The sequence below is a fragment of the Lissotriton helveticus genome, chromosome 6 (genome assembly GCF_964261635.1).
Source record: "Lissotriton helveticus chromosome 6, aLisHel1.1, whole genome shotgun sequence".
NCBI lineage: Eukaryota > Metazoa > Chordata > Amphibia > Caudata > Salamandridae > Lissotriton > Lissotriton helveticus.
Window position 1 is genome coordinate 1,424,250,503 of NC_136067.1, and position 21,901 is coordinate 1,424,272,403.

At 45.4% G+C, this 21,901-nt stretch overlaps 1 protein-coding gene across 1 annotated transcript in view; it reads left to right on the forward strand.

Moving 5' to 3' along the window:
• Nucleotides 1-245: 245 nt before the first annotated feature.
• Nucleotides 246-21,901, forward strand: part of ENPP1 (ectonucleotide pyrophosphatase/phosphodiesterase 1) — a 739,100-nt gene continuing 717,444 nt past the window's right edge. The window contains exon 1 of the mRNA XM_078649218.1: nt 246-493. Coding sequence (XP_078505344.1) covers nt 320-493 — 174 coding nt within the window. The 5' untranslated portion in view covers nt 246-319. The remainder of the gene's footprint in view (nt 494-21,901) is intronic.

The window sequence follows — 21,901 nt, forward strand, 5'->3', positions numbered from 1 at the left end:
GTACGAGTTACCAAAAATAGTCAGCATGCAGGGTTTTGGAACTTTATTAGAGAGTCACAGAAATATTGGACTTCTCAATTCAAAGCCGGAGGCAATCTGGGGCTGAGTCGGCTGACTCCAGTGCAGGCTTCAACTTCTCCAGTGCAGGCTTCAACAAAAGGCGGACTCGGGCCGCTCCTCCTCCCCTTCCCATTAATCTTTTGCCGGGTAGGACGCTCCCTCTCCAGCCGCAGTCTCCTCCCACTCGGCCGTATTAAACACCGGAGGCAACCAGAAAGGGAAAGAATCAATTACTCCCGAGTCCGATCAGAGACTCGCAATGGAGCAGCAGCTCACGGACGGCGACGCCAAGCAGATCCTGTCGGAAGCAGGTGGGGACAGCCGGCCGGAGAAGGAGGCGCTGCCGCTGGTAGAGATGGGGTCCCGAGCCCCGGCGGGACCGACCGGCGGTGAGGCCAAGAAGAAGTCCAGCAAATGGAAAGTCATTTCTCTGGTAAGGCTGGTGACCGGCACCTGATGTGCCAGCCGTCCCGGGGCACGTGCGTGCCGCTGTCACCTGTGGGAGCGGAAGGAGTTTGCTGTTTTTATTGTAAAAGGTGGCGAGTCATAGCAGCGGCTGCCGAACAGGGCAAGCCTGCTGAGTGAGGAGAGTGCAGCCCGCTCTCAGACAATGCTCTTGCCTTTTTGTTTTCCATCAACGAATTACTTGCCCCCCATAACTACTTAAAGTTCTACATAATTGGGTATGCGCGCAAAAGAAAGGCATGTAGCGAGGGGTGGAAACCATTACACCCCCCCAGAGGCAATATTTACATCATTACTACATCCTGTACCCCTCCTCTCCCTTTAGCTTTCGACTCTTCTGTGCCATAGAGGCGTTGTGTAAGTAATTGCATTGGGTTGAAGGAGCTGCCTGGCTCTCTTTTAGTGAGTTGTGGTATTGCTGGCCTATCTGGGAGATCCCATCACATGCCATCATTTTATACAAGGGTGTATTGTAGATATTTAGGTGGTAGCGTTTGTAACATCTGCACGTTGCACTCTGACACTGTGTTGATTTCAATATTTGAAGTGGTTCAGTTTCACACAGTTCCCCTTTATTTCTTTATGTATTCATCTGAAAGTCATATTCTAAGCGGGTGGCTGATGTCATATAATGTTCAGTTTATGAGTAGCTCCATAATACCGGTGATTGCCTTGTTTGTAAGTGCTCAACGTTTTGGCGTCATTGTCAGAGGTGATACAGTCTGCCCAGGGTCACACTGCATGCTCAGGCAGAGAAGCCTGGGCGAAAATCTTTGAACTTGTGGTTCCACGCTCACTTCTCTTCATGATCATGAAATGAATCTGCAGAGTTTCTTGTCTTCCATTTGACAGACATCAGACTGCCCTCCTGCATGGTTGTCACTGGTTTAATTAACACAAGCCAGCTGTTCTTAACCTGTTCATAATATATAGTGAGAATAATGTGAGGTCCTCTTTTGAGGACACGTTTTCTGTCTACCTTTAGACTGATAAGGTTTTTGCAGAAAGCTGAGCTGCCCTCTTTCATGGTTGTGTGCTGGCCTCTGGAGTACAATTACATTTTTTAATAGCACAAGGGTGTGTTCTGAGAAAACCATAGAAGGGATATTAAGAAATGAACATTGCGGAAACAAGTATTGTGCTGGTCACAGAGAGTGGAAGAGCCCCTGGGCTACTGTTGTCTGGTTCACATGGGAAGAGATTTTCTTCTGTCGTGTATAGTACTGTGAGATGTTCACTCACACATAGATGACTTAAGCATGCAATTGGACTTTGAATAAGATATTATGCAGTGCAGTAATGACTCTGGCATGTCAGTGTTACACTGTGCATTTTGTATGCAGTTCAGTCACGCTGCTGATACACCATGTCCACTTTAGCTTTTTCATTTGTAGGCGGCTGGCTGCTAATACAGTTATCGCTGCCAACACATCTCACACAGTTCTCAAGAGCCCCTAAAGACAGAATAAGTATTGGCAACAACCTACAAATGCTGAGCCAAGTACCCCTTCTGCACTTGATTCTCAGTGGCTCTCTGTGGTAGCTTTTTACTCAGTGATAGCTGTGGACCAGCAGTCAAAGGCTCCCTTTGGAGGGAAGTGTAAATACAGGCGATTCAGCACGACTCATAAGTCAAAGTGCACACAGTACTGTCAATAAATCAATGTCCAGTCAAACACCTGATTTTAAGCGAGAAAGATGTAATTTATTTTTAATTTTACACATTCAAAGGAATAACGATATTTGTAAGCAGTAACACAATCCCCTTGAGTTCAGGGCTCTAGCGTTTGTTAGGCAAAACACTGTTCTACCCTCTTCTTTGTAATGTGGTTGGGGTTATCCCCTATTCACTTGTGGCTGCTTCCAGGGAATGCTCACTAGTAGGCTGCCCTTTGATTCCTTAGGAATTAGTCAAAATTGTCTATAGGTACCATCAGCAGAAGCACCGTCAGCAGCAATTCCCCGGGGACCCCAGAGACCCAGTTCTAGCCTTATTTGTTTATGCAATATGGGACCGTTTAGCGATGCAGCAAGCGCCCTGCCCGTGGGAGCTAACAAGTTTTGATCCTGTTCAAAGAAGTCTGGCTGCTTGTGGTAATTTCAGCAGGTCCAGGCTCTCTCCCTCAAGCTCCGCTACTGACTTTTCCAAGTGATCGTGGATGCTCCAAACCTGCAAAGATGAGGTAAGTCAATCTTCCCCACACTAGTGCAGGGTAGAGGGGGGTAGCTGGGGAATTCAGTCCTCCAGCCTCCGATCAGAGCCCAGCGTGGATGCAGCGTCTTCCGCTGCATTCTTTAAGGTTGTTGAGGGAGGAGGTAATTATTATTATTATTATTATTATAATTGCATTTATTGAGCGCGCAGCTACCCGGAGGTTTCCCGGCGCTAATTCAGGGACAGCTCCTGGTGTGCAGCTCATCCTACTGGTCACTGCTGCAGTCTTCTCCCGGACAACGGCCCACACTTCTTGGATTGTTAGTACTGGCAGCTCCTTCTGACATATGGGTTTACTGCAGTTCTTTCTGGCCTAAGCACATATTTCAGTGGTGGCCCCTTCTGGAATACAGGGTCAACACAACGAGGTGTTACATGTTTGGTGCTCAATACATGGCTCAGTCCACGGCAGCCCTCTCCTCGCATGTGGGGGGTCACCGAATCACTCCTGTAAACTGGCAACAACCTTATCTGAGCACCACTGTTCCTCGCACCTCGTTTATGGAGTTCATGTCATTAGGAATCTCCACTGGACCATGCTCCCTCCAATGCTCTCTTCTTCTTCACAGGGCACACTGGTCTTGGCAAACAGGCAGTCACTGGTGCTCAAGGCTCTTGGGCCGGTCGTCTTGGTTTCCTTGGGAGATGTCCTTTCACCCAGTAGGTAGACTAGCAGGCCATGGCCCCCAGTCCTGGTCACATGCAGAGCTTGTCCTTCTCACACAGCCCATCCCACCCACCACACAGGAATTGTGCAATAGGCACATCTGTTTGGGGAGATTCTTCTACTACTCATGTCTTTACAAGGTAGGTCTAGACTTCCCAAAATGAAGCCAAGGGCCCTCCATGTTGTGTACCATTACAGGCACACTTGCACTCAGTTTACTTTCACAGCACACACAGTCCAGAGTACTGTCACCTCCATGCATTGTGCCACTACAGACACACATACATTCATTCTCCATGCATTTGTCAGTACTCTAAGCTCTCTGTATTGTACCATGGTGTTCTATTTGAAAACACACATACTGCCAGTACACACACATTCACCATATGCACACTGAACAGCACTTCACTCTTCATGTATTGTACTTCCCGCAAGCCCACATACACGCAGCACATGCGTTTTATTGTGCATGCACTGCAGAGTCCTACATCATTCATGCAATGTATTCCTCCCGGGCATACATACACTCAGCCCATGCCCTAATCCCACATGTACTACACAGTACTGCTCTACCACTGTGCTGTAACCTTCCAAGGCACACATACATCCAGCGCAATCTCTACTGTTGTGCTTCGCAGCATTCTACATCTACCTGATATAGGCCACAGTTGAGTTAAGCACACAGCAGCGGAACTTTAAAAAGGTGAGTGAGCCTGTAGGTGTCCCTCAAGTGACACCGGCTTAAAAGGACCTGCTCTCTCACACTGAAGATAACACAGTATGCTGCCACCCCCGCACTCATGTTGCTCAACTCTTACTAAAGATGGTAGCCTTCAACACTGAGGGTAGCATTTTGGCCCCCCTACTGTTCTAACAAGACGCAATCCGTTAGACAGGCCTACGTCATGTCGCACACGCATGATCCATGTTTGCTTATGACACAAAAAATCAGCCATTGGGATGCAGACAGCAGTTCAGTTAGGCACTCGGGGCAGGGGTACCTGTCTCTTACAAGGCATAAAACCTTTCCATCCCAACACACATATTTTTGATAGAACTGTGAAGCTACTTCCCAGGAGGAAGGTGTACTTGGAACTGGTATAGACACCATCTTTAGTTTTAACGCACAAGCACAGTAGAAATGATCGTTTATGGTATAAACAAAAGTTACGCTTGGTTTGAACACTAAGGAAGTATAAAAAGAATTTAGAGGATACAGAATGGAAAGAAAACACTATGGGCAAAGTAAAGTATCAGGTCAACGCTTACTGGCACTGAAGTGTATGTCTTTTTAAGCTTATGTGCACACATGATTAGGCAAAATGTCAACACTAACTGTGCAAGACAGCCACTGAATGAAGCGGGCTGACCAACTGTCAAATATTGTAAACTCCGGTTGGCTGAATTAAAAGTGTGTGTGTGTTTACTAACTTTTATATAATGTGAGGCTAAAGACAGCTGCCTCTAGGCCCACCTGAACTAACAAAAAAACATGCTTTGGAACTGCAAGCAGAACTGGCAAATCCAAAAGCACGTCCTTGCAGTAGATACAGCAATATTGGTAAAGTGCACAATGCCCAGCCTTCAGAAGTTAAGAGCAAAACCCTTGGTTTGCATTTTTCAGTGTCTACCTAACTTCAGCGGCAGCCTCCGCTTTGATTCCCGTCTCTGTTGTTTTGCCAGCGCCACCTCTCACAGATAAGAACAGCCATCAAAGATTAAACGAAAAAAAGCACACTCTAGAATTGGATACAAATGCTTTCCAGAGCTGCACATGGTCCATTTTTCTGCCAGCTGATGAAGCTTCATACACAAAGGTCACAAAGTTCGGCTCGCAGTTTTCCTGATTGTTGTTGATGTTACTTTTGAAAACTTCCTCCAGTGTTAAGGACATTGATTGGTTAGGGTGCGTTTTTGGAATTTAGTTTTCGAAGATTTATGATTCCCCCCAAACCTCTCATAGATATGTGTGGATCTCTTTAAATGATTCACCCTGGACTAACATTGTCTTCAACTAAAGGCCTGGCTTGCAGATAAGCTCTAACCGGGATCTGGTACTTCATTCCAAAAGTGTGTCATGACCTAAACCCATATTATAGTGGCTGACCTCTGTATATCAGCCTGCCCTTATATTGACAATGACCATTACCTCAATTCGCCAGAACTTTGCACTGCTGAATTTACTGATCATTTTCCAGTTGCAGCCTTTTTTAGGCAGTAGAGTTAACAGCAAGATGAGGTAATGGTCAATATAATTTTCAGGTCGAAAAGTTTAGTTATCTGTGTTGAAGTAATGCACTCACAAACTGATACATGCCAAAGTTACCTATTTTAGTTTGGCTAACACTGTTTTCCACTGTCTTGTAAAATTTCTGTTTGGTCAAGACACCGAGACAAAAAGGTTCACTGGGACTCATTAGACATTACAATTTAGCAGTCTAGGAAGTAAGACAGAAATGTGATCAAACATGACTCCAACTGAAAACCGATGCATTGTAAACCTAAAGGCGAAGGATAATGTGGCATAGTGGTACCTGTGATTGAGCCCAAAGATTTATTTACAGGAATAAGTTATTGTGAATATGTTACTGAAACTTGCTAAACATATGTGTGACTTAAAACGAGGTTGTCTAATGGTATTGGCTGTTATCGGTATTGCAACAGTGGCAATTAGCGTATTTGATTCAAGGACCTATTCACTAGTGTCCAGTAAATATGAAACTACTGGTTTATAGTGCAAGAACATTTGAGATTATGCTGTAAGCAAACCATTGAGAGCACAATTTTTTTTCCCAGTGCTCAAAATAGTGCTGCACTCTTTTACGTGTTGGCATTGATGCCATGCTATATTTAGAAGACAGACTTGCGTATGAAGTACACACAGTCACGCTTTCATGGAAATCAAAGCTCCCCAAAGAAGGTGAATTTTCAAAACTTTATTTTGAGCTTGCAATGTGTGAAGCATTGTTTTCATCTCTTGACATCACAATTTCTTTTCATCTCCTGGTTTCGCAATTTATTTCTAAACATATAAAAAAGACCAAATGATCAAAGCATTTTATCTATAAATGGATGGATTCTAGTTAAGAAGTCCATCAAAGAGACATTTGTTGTACTCAATTTTAGATTGTTACAGAGCTCCAAAGAAACACAAGTCTCTGGCTAAGGAAGTCCTGTTCACTAAATCTACTGCCTGCAGTCAATAGCATTCCCCCACAGACTATGAGCTTTATATTGCGCGGTGTCTTTGCTGGGTTGCAATAAGGCAGCTACTTACTCTTCCAAAACTAAATTGACTTCCAATGGACAGAATGCTTAGCCCAGAGCATTAATCTAAAGGGAAAGAGGAAGGAGTTGTATTAAGCACCAAATTGTAGCTGTGAGGAGAGAACCAGCATCCACCACAGAGCAGCAATGCAGAAATCTCGGTGGATTAGATTTCAAGTTCGAGCATTTGTATAGCGCACTACTCACCCAGAGGGTCTCAAGGCGCTGGGGGAAGGGTTCAATATTTGTCGAATAGCCAGGTTTTGAGTTCTTTTCTGAAGGAGATGTGGTTCTGAGTAAGGCGGAGGTGGGTGGGGAGAGAGTTCCAGGTCTTGGCAGCCAGGAAGGAGAAGGATCTGCCACCCATGGTGGATTTCCGGATGCGCGGGATTGCGGCGAGGGCTTGATTGGACGATCTTAGTTGGCGGGTGGGTTTGTAGAAGGACAGTCGGGTGTTGAGGCATTCAGGTCCTAGGTTGTAGAGGGCTTTGTGTGCGTGGGTGAGAAGGCGGAAAGTAATTCTTTTGTTGACGGGTAGCCAGTGAAGGTCTTTTAGATGTCCAGAGATGTGATCTTGGCAAGGGATGTCTAATATGAGTCTTGCTGACGCGTTTTGGATGCGCTGGAGTTTTTTCTGTAGTTTTGCTGAGATTCCGGCGTATAGTGTGTTACCATAGTCCAGTCGACTCGTGACCAAGGCGTGGGTGACAGTCTTTCTTGTCTCGAGGGGGATCCAGCGGAAGATCTTTTTGAGAATGCGAAGTACGTTGAAGCAGGAGGACGAGACGGCGTTGACTTGTCTGGACATCGAGAGAGAGGAGTCTAGGATGAAGCCAAGGTTACGTGCATGGTCTGTGGGTGTGGGTGCTGCGCCCAGAGCGGAAGGCCACCAAGAGTCGTCCCAGGCTGAGGGGGAAGATCCTAGGATGAGCACCTCCGTTTTGTCTGAGTTGAGTTTAAGGCAGCTATGTTTCATCCATTCGGCTACTTCTTTCATGCCTTCGTGAAGGTTGGTTTTGGCGGTGTTGGGGTCTTTGGTGAGGGAAAGGATTAACTGGGTATCGTCGGCGTAAGAGATGATGTTAAGGTTGTGTTGACGCGCGATGGAAGCGAGAGGACTAATGTAGACGTTCAAGAGGGTTGGGCTGAGTGATGATCCTTGTGGTACGCCGCAGATGACTTCGGTGGCCTTTGAGTAGAATGGTGGAAGTCGGACTCTTTGAGTTCTTCCAGCGAGGAATGAGATGATCCAGTCCAAGGCTTTTCCTTGTATGCCGATGTTGCTGAGGCGATGTATAAGGGTACTGTGACAGACTGTGTCGAAAGCGGCGGAAAGGTCGAGTAGGATGAGGGCCACCGTTTCTCCGTTGTCCAGGAGTGTTCGGATGTCGTCGGTCGCTGCAATGAGGGCGGTTTCGGTGCTGTGTTTGGCTCGAAACCCAGATTGGGATGGATCAAGGGAGTTGTTGGATTCGAGGAAGGCAGCGAGTTGGCTGTTGACGGCTTTCTCGATGACTTTGGCCGGGAAAGGGAGGAGGGATATGGGTCGGTAGTTTTTAAGTTCAGAAGGGTCTGCTGTGGGTTTCTTTAGAAGGGCGCTGAGTTCGGCGTGTTTCCAGCTTTCTGGGAAGGTGGCAGAGTTGAACGAGCAGTTGATGACATCACGGAGATGGGGTGCGATGACTGACTCAGCTTTGTTGAAGATGTGGTGGGGGCAGGGGTCGGTTGGCGAGCCAGAGTGGATTGAGTTCATCAGGCGAATGGTGTCGTCAGTGGTGATTGGGTTCCAGGCGCTGAGGGTGTTAGTTGGCGGAGTAGGAACTGGGGGGTGAGGGGAAGGTAGATCGCTGGGGGTATTCTCGAAGCTGTTGTGGATGTCGGCAATTTTGTTGTAGAAGAAGGAGGATAACGCGTCGCAGAGGTCTTGGGAGGGAGTGATGTCGTTGGATGCTGCGGTGGGGTTGGTGAATTCTTTAACGATGTTGAAGAGTTCTTTGCTGTTATGAGAGTTGTTGTCGAGACGATCCTTGAATGCTGATTTCTTGGCGGATCGAATCAATTGGTGGTGTTTGCGGGTGGCTGACTTGAGGGAGGCCATGTTGTCGGAGGTTGGGTTTTTTCTCCAAATTTTTTCCAGGGTGCGGCATAGCTTCTTGGATTTTTTAAGTTCGTCATTGAACCAGGGAGCCTTTTTGCTGGCTGATCTCATCTGGTGCTTTTTCAGGGGTGCTAATTCGTCAGCACTGTGGGTAATCCATTGCCTGAGGTTGATGGCCGCTTGGTTTGGGTTCTTTGAGATGGTGGGAGGGTTTTGGTTGAGTGATGTGAGGAGTTGGTCGGAGGTGATTTTGTTCCAGTTTCTCCAAGGGATAGGCTGTGGCCGGTTAAGGGTCAGGGTGGTTTTGTAGCTGAAGTGAATACAGCTGTGATCCGTCCAATGGAGAGCTGTGGTGTGATGGAAGGAGATGTGTTTGCTGGAGGTGAAGATGGGGTCGAGCGTGTGTCCGGCTACATGGGTGGGGGTGTCCACAAGTTGTTTGAGTCCGAGATTGGCCAGGTTGTCCAGGAGGGTGGTGGTGTTGCTGTCGTGTTTGTTATCAAGGTGGTAGTTGAGGTCTCCTAGAAGAATGTAGTTCTCGGAGGCGAGGGCGTGTGGGCTGACTAAGTCCGTGATGTCATCGCTGAATTGAGAGCGGGTACCTGGAGGCCTGTAGATGAGGGTGCCTCTAAGTGTGGTCCTGGGGTCGGTGTGGATCTGAAAGTGGAGATGTTCGGCGGTTGCGAGATTGTCGTCGGAGTTGGTTGTGATTTTGATGGTGTTTCTGTGGACGATGGCGATGCCACCTCCTGTTTGATTGGTGCGGTCTTTCCGGATAATCTTGTATGTGTCCGGTATGGCTATGGCGATGTCGGGTGCTGATGATGTGTTCATCCATGTTTCTGTAAGGAAGGCGATGTCCGGTGACGCAGTGTCAAGTAGGTCCCAGAGTTCAGTTGCGTGTCTGTGGACCGAGCGGGTGTTGAGCAGGATGCACTTTAGGCGGTTAGAGTCGGAACTGTGATTGGAGGACGTGGATTTGGTGAGAGTCCTGAAGCAGTTGAACTTGCAGGAGAGGCAAGCGAATGGGCCGTGAGTACGTCCAGGAGTAGTTTCGCAGCATAGTGGTGTACGTCCGGGGTTGAGGGCGAGGAGAGTAGCGGCATCATATGTGATTCTAGAGGGTAGGGAGCGGCGGGGACCAGGGGGTATGGCGCTGGGCGTGGTCCAGGCGCGGACGGGCGTAGACGGGCTTACCTTTGGCGCACCTTCGGCGCGCATGGGTCGCGACCGCTGCGCGTAAACGCTGCGCGATTGTCCAGCTGTCATTAATGGAGGGTGGAAGGGGCGGAGCGTGGGCGGGGCGGCTGGGAGGCGGGAGCGTGGGGGGAGAGACGGGCTGGAGGCACAACCAAATGGCAACAAGCAGTAAATAAAAAACAAAGGCTAACACGCCGATATTGGGGCACACGTAAATAAAATAAAGCTAATGCAAATTAAAATACTTCCGTGGGCACAGTTAAGCACACAGCCACCATTAAATTCAATACTCAGCATGCGGCGCTATTATTGTCCAGCAATGCGAGGCGCTATTAGGCAAACACACGATTTGTATCCTATTGGCTCACTAGACCTGGGTGCTCTTTTTTTAGTGCAGCTGTCTTGTTTTCTAACGACATTTTGGACATTCAAAAAGCTTCCCTGGGAATGAATTTTGCTCATTGCTTACCATTGGCATTGTGGTTTGTAACTCACATTTGCTTGCTTTCTATTTGCTCCCTCCGTTTGTTTTAGTCTGTCTAGCTTGAGTTTGTCCCTTCCTTTGCCCAAAGTCTGTTTACTGTGTTCTTCCACTAGTGCTGGACTTCTGTAAACAGGCCTTTAACTCTAGTTTATATCTTGTCACATTTGCTATGCATTTTAAGACTGAGGTCAAATGTCAGGTCCTGTCTTCCAAGGAGCTTGGTGTTTACTTTTTTTTTAATCTCTGACTTTAAAGTGAGAGTATATATGTGACAATCATGCTGGCTACTGGGGGTGTGCTTGAGGAAGGCTGTATAATGTTGTTTTTTTGTAGCACACAACAAAATTTAAATGTCTGTAAATTAGCTGTGCAAATATTTCAGAATTAGAAAAGCACAAATGAAGCACTTTTTTGCTAATTCTGAAGTGTGGTGGAAAAAGTATTTGAATACGATCCAAACAAATCAATATACTAGGTAATGACATTTCCACACATTATCATTTGTGCGCTATATATTTTTATCAGGAAAACTGTATGTCTGTGCAAATATAATTGTAATTTCAATTGAAGATGTGCTATTTGTAATGGCCGTGCACTACCACACTCTGCACCACTCCACACGGCGTCACTGCACTCTGCCTCTCTCTACTCTACACCACTCTACTGTATGCCAATGCACTATACCCCGCCTACTTTACTATGCACCACTGCATTCTATGCCACTCTACTCTACAACAGCGCACCCTATGCTACTTCACTCTTTTCTGAACCCCTCCAGTCTTAAGCATAAGCACGCTGTACCAATCCACTCAACGCGACTCTAATCTACTGTGCACTCTATGCCACTATACGCCATTGTACTGTACCGTGCATCACTCCACTCTGAAATTACCTACTTTGCGCCTCTGCACTCAATGCCACTCTATTCTGTTCCACTCCATGCCACTGCACTCTTCACCATTCTCTGTCACTGCACTCTACGCCACTCTATTGCGCTCTACACCACTCTGTGGCTGCACTCTACACCTCTACACTTTGCGTCATTCCACTCTATGCCACTGTACTCTGCAACACAGCACTCTATGCCACTGCTTTCTATACCTCGCCACTCTACTCTATGCCACTGCACTCTGTGCCAATGCACTCTACTCTGTAACACTCCACTCTACGCCTGTTCACGCTATGCCAATACACTGCCGCTTTAATCTATTCTGCACTCTACGCTACTCTACACTTCTGTACTCTACTGTGCACTACTCCACTCTACTCTGAAACAATCTACTCTATGCCACTGTGCTCCAAGCCACTGCTCTTTGCGCTAGTGCACTCTGCACCACCCTACTCTGTGCTCTACTCTGCATTAATGCATTGTACGCCAATGCACTCTACACCACTTTACTGAAAACTATTACACTCTATGCCAATCTACTCCGCACCAGTGCACTCTACACCACTATACTCTACAGCTCTTCATACCACTGAATTCCATGCCATTGTACTCTCACTGCATTCGTCGCCTCTATTCTGCCCTGCACCACTATACTGTGTGCCACTGATCTGTGCACTAGACTATGCCACCGCACTCCACGCCAATACATTCTACGCCACTCTGCTATACACAACAGCACTCTGACAGTCTACTCTGCAACACTGCAGTCTCTGCCACTGAACTCAACGTCACTTCTCTGCCAGCGTACTCTACTCTGCACCACTCTGTCACTCGTCTGCACTCTAAACCAATTCACTGTACACCACTACCCTCTATGCCACTCCACTCTGCATAACTGCACTCTACCCTACTGCTCTCTACGCCAATCACTCTAAGCCACTGTAATCTACTCTGTCCCACTGCATCTACGACACTGCCCTCTTCTCTAAAACAATCTACTGTACGCACCACACTCTACGACACTCTGTTCCCCTCTGCACCACTCCACACTATGCCACAGAAATCTACCCTATGCCACTCCACTCTACGCCAGCTGTAATGTATGCTTCTCCGCTCAATGGCAATGCATTCTTTATCACTTTACCCAAATCCAATGCACCCTAGGCCACTGCACTCTACGTCACTATAGTCCACACCACTGCGCCGACAACACTCTACTATGCAGCACTTCACTCTCCACCACTGACCTCTATGCCATTGTACTCTGCACCCTACACTTCACCACTCTACGCAATGCACTCTATGCCATTCTAATCTACTGTGCACCACACTCAATGACACTGCACTCTGCACCACTCTACTATGCACCACTGCGCTCTTCGCCATTGCATTCTGCTCCATTCCAGTCTAGGCCACTCCACTGTACTTGCAACACTGCACTCTATGCCGCTATTGTGCATCACACCACTCCATCCTACGCCACTTCACTCTACTCTTAAACAATCTACTCTACTCTGTGCCACTCTAGTCTGCTCCACCCTACTCTACGCCACTACACTGTCATTGCATCTACCCTGCACCACTCCTCTCTATGTAACTTCACTCTACTCTGAAACGATCTACTTTATGGCACTGTATTCTTTGCCACTCTACTCTATGCCTCTCTACTCTGTGCAACAGCACTGTATGACATTACTCTGCAAGACTGCACTCTCCACCCCTGAACTCAATACCACTTTTCTCTGCACCACTGCACTCTATGCCACTGCGTGCTTTCCACTCCACACCACTACACTCTACACCATTGCGCTCTGTCACTGCACTCTACGCCACTCTATTCTACTCTACACCACTCTATTCTACTCTGCGCCTCTCTATTCTGTGCCTCTACTCTATGCTACTGCACTTTATGCCACTGCACTCTACAACGCTCTACTCTGCAATTTAATTTGTATGGTAGATCTATTGGTATTGCCAATAGCTTGTTGTTGTATGTTAGCACTCTAGAGTGCGCCTTTGTCATCTGGCTCACTCACATACTTCTCCCCTCTGTGTTCCACCCCCCCATATGTGTTGCCAGAGCTCAACCATGTGCCCTCCCTTCCTCGTCCATGTCGTTTGCCCCACCCGCCTTCTATCCTTCCATTGTTGTTGTTCCTTCTGTTGTCTGTTTTTGCTTGCCCCACCTGCACTCCTTTTTGCTTCCGTTGTTGTCTCCACTCACCCTCCCTCCTTCTGTTGTTGTCTGTGGTGTTGTTTGCACTCACACCCCTCCCTCCTTCATTTGTTCATATTGTTGCTTTGCCCAGCCCCTTCCACCCTTCATTGTCTCTGAGCTTGCCCTGTATCCACTGTTGTCTGTGTGCTTGGTCTCATGCCCCCTTTCTTACCCCCACTGTCCATGTGCTCCATGACTTACCCTCCCTCTGTTTTGTTTCCTACATCCACTCTATGTTGCCTCCCAACCCACAATATAAACAAAAAAAACCGCTGTAAATCAGCCAGCACTGACCACATCATTGTGCTTTCTTCCCACACCCTCTGTTCTCCGTGTTGTCGTCCATCCCTCAGTGGTGCCTCCTGTCCCACCAGCAATTTAAAAAAGAAATTTAAAAAAAGCTGGCCACAACCTAGCTTTTTTTTTTTTTAAAGTCGAGCCTAGTGCAGCGCATGCACTGCACTAGGAAAATGACCTCTTGCAATCGCTTCAGCTTACGTGAAAGCTCGTGCATGTGGGGCTCACACGCCATTGGCCTTTGCGTATGGCTTTATTACGCAATTGGCCAAAGGCGTGTGGATGTCCCAGCTTCTTTTAAAAGGTTCCCTCCCAGAGCGTTTTGCTCTCAGGAGCCAGGAGCTGCGCGCAGAGGCAATCTGTTTTTTCATCAGCGTGGGTGCGCTTGTTTAAGAGGCTACAGTAACGAGGGTCAGATCTTTGTTAATAAAAGAGCAGCTCACTTCTACTTCTGCCTTGCGCGTTTCACAGTGTTAGCACAACCTTTACATTGTTGAGCACAGGCATCTCTTCCACCTTTGTACTTTCTCGTTGAGTCCCATCGGTGGCTACATCTTTCATGCAATCTAATGGCAGGGCTACAGGTCATATTAAGCGTTTTGATCCGAGTCTGTGAGAGGATATCAATTATTTACTTTTACCCATGAGGCCTCTAGCAAAAGGATGTGTAGGGATAACCTGGGCCGGTGCTGCCCTTTTGTGGATCCCCAAAGGGCCATGCAGTGTCCATTTACTATATTGAGACCGCATGAGCATGTGAAAATGAAATGGGTATTCTCGCCGATGTGTCTGGCTCACTCACTTCTTACTTTTCCTATTTAACATTGTCATCTGTGCATTCACTTATCCTTCCACTTGCTCATGCGCGTAGTCACTTATGTAGCCATTGAATCATGATATCTTCTTAGCTATTTATCAGCCAGTGTATTCAACCGCTTCGTTTAACAAACACGTGACTCATCCTCTTCTCGTCAACTCACTCATCCGCCTGTTGTTTTCATTCATTAATTAATTTATTCATTTAATTGCTTAAGTATCCATTCACTCATGCATTGTATACCTCAAATACATACTTTTCATCTACAGTGTCATCCACTCACTCACGCTCCCATTTACTCCTGCACTTTTTTATCATCAGCACTTTCCTATCCTATCATTCATCCAGTGGCATGATTAAAATATTTAAGAAACTGAAAAACAAATACATGCGAAGTGGAGAAAAGAAGCAAGTAGTCCAGCAGTACTTAGCAGTTTCTGGTCCCACATAAAAAAGTAATCAATAAATAAAATAAATGTAAGAACATGAACACCTGGAGAGTAATAGACAGCATGGCTGGGACATCTGGGGCAAGTGTGGGGATGGAGTGGAACGAGAGCACAAGGGTGTAGGCAGAGGAAATAAATAAGTGGGGAGAGAAATAAAAGACTTGCACTCCCATGGAATAGAATAAACAAGCACCTGCAATGCAATTTGTCTTGCATTACTGTAAGTTAGAGCTATTGGTGGTGCAAATAATAATGCAACACCAATAGCTCAAACTTTTATTAATGCAAGACCTATTGCAGTGCAAATTTTTTTGGGGCAAGAGCCCAAGGGGAATGGAGCGAAGAGAGCTGCGATTAAACAACTCCACGGCGTCTGCAGGGGGAGGATGGAGAGAGAGCAGGAGCATGGGCGTCCGCAGAAATTTTTCCAGGGGGGGGGGCTAACCTTGCAAATGAAGGGGCGTGGCTAATGTTAATCAATGGGTGCAAAAAAATGGCAGACAAACAGTATCGGGTAATGCTCAGACCAAGCTGAGAAAAACAAGCATTGGTATAGCCAATAGGTCTCACCTTTGGGACCTTATAAGTATTTAGTTATGAAGCAGGTCCCAAAGGCGAGACCTATTGGCTATGCCAATGCTTGTTTTTCTAACTATCAACAACAGCAGGCGTGGTGCTATACAACATGGCTTAAAGATATTGACAAAGCCAGTAGCTCTACCTTAGGTAAGACCTATTGGCTTTGCCACTGCCTGTTTCTCAAAGATTTTCAAATCGTCCATCCAGGTACAGGCAGCCTAGAAGGAAGCCCTCCTTTTGCCCGATCCCTTGTAACTGGGAAAGTGACTTCTTACAACGATGGGAAGTTCCTCGCTGACTGACTCCTTTAGCTACGGCGCTACTGGAGGATGCAAGCCAAGGGCCTGAAAGCCTGGTTCCCCCAGTTGATTTATTAATTTGGTATTCGAGATGCTGCTTGGAGTTCCCCCGGCCCATCCTCTCTCTCTGAAGGCCAAATGTGTCCAATTTTCTGTGATTTCGCTGGTAGGCATGCCAAGATGAACGATGCAACAAAGTATTTCCTGTCCGAGCTGTTTTCCTAGCGAGAAACTTGGCCCGCCAGGTATGTTGCAAATTTCGTCTGAACAAAAATCTGATTTCGTTTCTTTGCTGAATCCGAGAAAGGTTTGCTTCATCACTCGGTTTCCTCTGTCAGAGCGAAGAAAACTAATGGCGTCCCTGTACTTAACCATTGTTTGACCGCTTGGCTAGCTCTAAAAACTCAACACTTGACATGACCTTACATTTCTCTGGCAGACTTCATAGTCAGAAAAGGTTAATTTATTTGTTCTGTGATTTAGTGAAGCTCTATTTGAATGGTGATTTAACTTGGCTGTACAACGAAAATAGCACTAAAGAACTTAGGCGCGCCCTGCCAACTTGCCATGTGTAATACATCAGAGCAACCCCCATTCATAGGAGGAGCCCTGACATTTTAGCCAGCAGCCCATTGAGTAGCTTCAATTGCATCCCATCCCCGGACAGTAAGTTTAGCAGGCACTGCTTTGAATTTTAGGTTGTTTTTGAATTGCTAAAGTCGAAGGGGAGAACAGAACAAACGGACCCCATTATATTAGGTTGCAACATTAAATGAATGTGAATTTTTCCATGTGGTGACGAAGGGTGTGGGTATGATGGCTAGATGGATAGAAGTTGTGAAAGTTATATTTCTGAATTCATACGGAGCATATCCTAGTCTTTGTAGGGTACATGCATGTGTCAAGTATTCTTGCACCCCCTCACATCAAATCCCTAACAAAGATAGAGCCTGCCTAACCACAGGCAGTCTGTCCAGTGCTTACTCAGGTGTCCGTGTGTGTTTCAATCCTGCCAGTCTGCCGAAGGACCTGGCTAACCTCATGATCTTTGTGCATGAAGGGAACTTGCATCAACACCAATGGCCCTGCTTCAGCCCCCTGGGCTCCTCTTTATAGTGGCACCATTCCAAGGCCTACACAAGCCACTGTCTCTGAAATATGCTTTGGTCATCAGCGTCTGGCTATGGAAGAGAGAAAGTAAAACAAAAGTACTTCAGCTAAGGTTCCGTCCCCCCCCCCAAACATCTGTACCTCAGTTTGGGTTCCCAAAATAGAGACACATATATGACAAAACTAGGTTACCAAAGTTCGACTTGTAGTATTGTCACAGTGAGGAATTGACATTTCCATGAAATTCATAAACTTTTCTTTGACAAAACTTGTATATGAGCCCCGGTTTGAATCCCTGTTCTGGTATACACAAAAAGTCCAATGAATAAAATGATAGGAATTGTTTGAATAATGGATGTATTTTAAAGGGTGGGAAAGGAACAAAAAATGGTCAATTGTAGTCTTTCTGTGTGTATGCCAACCCGGTTAAAAAGCAAAACGATGATGTAAAATAAATACCCAGAAAGTAAGTTCACATATAATGGAGGGAAGGAAAAGATAAAAGGGGTCTGGGTGGTTTAAAAAAATCAGTAGAGGGAAAGGAAGAGAAATGGCCAAACTCTGCTGTGGTAGGAAGGGAAGAGAGAAAGGCGAAGGAAAAAAAAATAAAAAATATATATAACGCGTCATTGTTTTTGTGAGGAGAAGGTCTAATTAAACATCTTGCCTGATACATTTGGGTCCGTCTCTCTTTCATCGCCGTAAGGAGTTGCGGGAGTTTGTGAGTCTTTGATATATATATATATATCAGTGTTTTTCCAGGGTAGATGACGGTGGAGGATTAAGAGAGGGAAAAAAACATGAGTAAGAGGGAAGAGCATGAGGGAATGAACACAGGAGGTATGGGGTAACCCATTCTTCCCCTGAAATAATTGAAAGGAAAGTTAAGAACTGGCAGGAAAAAACAATTCAACAGTAAAATAAATTAATTTCAGAATTTTTACCGCAAGTGATGTTAAGCAAATTGATTTAGTCAATCCAGTGAGTGTCTTTCATTGTGGAAATTCTGTGGAAATCAGTTCAATGAATATAGATTGTCCTAATCGGTTTCTGCAACATTTGTTTTCCATTTTTTCCACATACATCCGTCCAAACAGTTATCCCTGACCTTGAAGTGGAAAGACCTACAAACACTAAAGCCTGCACAACTGTCGAGCACATTGACCTCCCAGCAGATTTTATCCTCTGCCCAAGTGTATAGAAACAACCTAGATCATACCTGATTAAACAAAGCCGGCCCCGACAGAGAGAACCAACGGCATCAAAAATTTAGTCAGACCAAGACACAGAGCAAGCAACATAAGGGCTTGGGAGAATTGGCCCAATAGTAACAATCAGAGCAGCCCAGCAATGACTCAGAGAAGTACTCCAAGGAAGGAAAGTGTCCTGCAACTTCTCCAAAATGTAGGCCGGAACAAAAGTATTTTCTGTCCCAAAGAGAGGCAAAAGAATAATGTCTTTCCCAGGGATGGCCAAACAGACAAACTTACATGTGATAATTATGCTGGCTCAAAGAAAACATGCACTGGCATATCCAATAGGTCTCGTCTTTGGGACCTTATAAGTATTTAGCCATGCAGCACATTATCCCAAGTCCTACAACATCTTCTGTCAACAAAGCTGTCTGTACAAAACCGGAGAGAGACAGAATGAAAGAGGGGGGCTGAATGTGAGGGAGAAGAAGAAATCTGGAGAGGTTTCAGGTAAAGACTGAGGAGCATCGGAAGAGCTGCATGTTATTCAAGTGGTTGGATCATTATGAAGGGTTGTTTTGCCATTGTACCCTTTTGCTTTTTCGCAACATCATCTAAAGTACAGAATAATTGATTTGTTTATTCTGCAACTGTTTGGTATGGAAGAAGAACTCTACTTCCAATTCCAGTGGAGACTGATTTTTAATGTGCAAGTTTTGGCACAACACTTTAAAAAAAATCTGCCTCTGCGAAAGGCGTTTTGCTCAGTTTCTTACTATCCAACCTGCTGACTGTGGGTGCATCTGACCGCCAACTTGATCTCCTGCAGGGTTTGTTCTGCCCTCAAGATGTCAAACTGTTTGTGACTCATCTACCTCCACTTGACAGAGAGTTCTGGCCAAGATGCCTGCTGAGAGTGAAGAGCTGTCTCAAATGAGAAAAACATCCACAAAAAGAGACACCAGAATTTACAGGGACACTTGCCCACAGCACCCTGAAGACTGCGAATGATGCACATGTAAAGGAAAGAGATGGTGGTTGAGCTGATCTAGTGGTCCATGGAAGATTGGCGATGATCCAAAAATTCCTAGTGATCAACACTAGTGTAAAAACTTTAACAAAATTGCTCTCATGGACCAACAAATGAAACTTTGTGCTTCCACCATTTCCCCGTCCTACACCACAGCTTTCCTACCAATTCCACCTTGGTGGGTATCACACTTGGGGGTGTATACCTTCCCCAAGATGGACTTCAGGGGTGTCCAGGCATTCTGGAGTTTTGAAAAAGTTTCCAAACAAGAGGTGTCTGATTCCATTCTTGTGTATGCAGGCCAGAAGAAACACCTGGCTGCCAAGTTTTCGGACTGCAGGGGAGGTTTTCACACCTTCTCCTCTTTATGCACCTTCTACCTGAACTCTCCAAGACAGTTGTGTTTGCGCGATCAACCTTGGATGACAATGATAGTACAATGTTTTATACTCCTATTAATCAAGCATTTTCTTGATGATTTTAATAACTGACCAGCAGCTGTTGATAGTACCCTTTTAATGGAAGTTAAGTTATCAACCTCAGAAGAATGAAGAGTTGAGTTATCTCTGCCCAAATGAAAACCTGTGATTTGCAGATTTCATGATTATTTCTGTAAGGAGATGCACTAGTTGCTTTCAATATTAAGAATCCCTGCCCTCTATTTGTTCTTGCTTTGAGTCTCGCAATAGCAAACCCCCAGCCACTTCATACATCACAACGTGGCCGTGCTTGCAATAAGCAGCCAGTTCCAAGGTAGGGTTGTAGTATAAACATATTACTAAGGCGGTGAAATGTACACCGAAAGAATGCTTATTTCTTCTGCCCATGGGGTCTTGTAATTTGAGCTTAACAAAGAAGCGTGCTACCCAGTTGTTTGGCTGCCAGCCAAGGATATAAACAATATTCCTGGTAAACAATTACCAGTGTGCCGGGCGCACAGCGGTAATTAAAGTATACACAATTGCAATTTTTGTTCACAATTAAACAGCTTCTTTGTTAAGCTTAGAATAGCCATATACCTCAGATAAAAGAAGGGAGTGCGATGACTGACTAATCATTTTTGCATACTCAAGCGCCATTTTCTAGTCTTGCACCCCAAGATTAATTTAATACAACATGTCTTTTGAAAGTATTTCAAATCTAACAGATAATAGAGCAAATACTCTCACTTACTCTACAGCACAAATTAAGGATATATATTCACTGATACAAGATGCACCGTCATTCACCACCCAAGGCAGTTCCATCTCACAACAGCTCCGACAATTAGAATTTATTGCACGCAGAGCACTGAGCCAACGTTTACATGCATCCACACTTATTGAATACTACAAAGTTCCGCGAATTCCGCGAGGTCTACGTCTACCCATTAAACCACTACTATACAAGTTCCAATACAATAAAGCTTTCATGGAAAGATGGCAAGCGGTGTTGAACAAGTGTTCATTGGACCTCATTTTGTTATTGATAGAGGAATTATCTAAGACAAAGAACTTGAAAATGAGATAGATTCAATAAAGGCAGATCTATCAAACGGATGCGAATCTGATTACTGGAAACTAACATTGGATGACCTCAATAACAAGCTCGAGGCATACGGTTAAGATATCCAGGAGAGAAAACTTAGGAAATTTTGTCGTGATACTATCGATTACAAATTAAATGAGGTATACACCTGGGCAGAGGTGTACGCCCGACGACGACCCTACCAAAAACCAAATACATCATCTCAGGAATCGGTAGTATCTGACCAAGATTTAGAGCCCAAAAGAACACCGCTTACAGAGCAACAGGTAAAAGCGGGTACTAGTGCACAAACAGATGAAGTAACAGCATCCAGTCAATCGAAGTCTTTTTTTGGACGGCGGTGCGACGGGCGGAAGACCTCCAGAATCAAAAACATTAGGAGGGGTCAAAGAAAAAGACAAAGAAGTGGAAGACTCCCAGAAGGGTTCATCTAATTTTGGGGTATTGGCACGTACCGAGTTTTTCCAGTGTTGAGAATCTGCACAGTAAAGAAGGACATTGCCCCGAGAACGCGTTCTGGCGTTTCTCGTGTGACGAGTTTTGAGTTTGCAGTAAGTTGCGAAGTTGAGCTACTCTTTGAACTTGTTCGCTTCATATGGTCCCTGAAGAAGGGATTAGCTTATAATCCCAAAATGCATTGGGCATGGGCAAGGATGTGAATACTTGATTCTCTTTTGCCACATTGATTGATGTTTACAAACTTTGTACTTTTTCACAACTTTATTCTCATGTAAAGCTTGGTACAACTACTAACACTTGAGTTTTCACAACAAAAATGATTGTGATTTCAATGAGTAAAAATTTAAGTTTAATTTGAACGATTGAATACCTGCTGTTTAATTGTGAACAAAAATTGCAATTGTTTATACTTTAATTAACGCTGTGCGCCCGGCATACTGGTAATTGTTTACCAGGAATATTGTCATGTAATTTGCCCATGGGGGTTTTAAATGTCATGCAGATCTGTTTATTGGAGATGACAGTGTGCCGGTGTTATTTATGTTTGAATCATGGGAGAATTCCCTCAAACGTCAGCT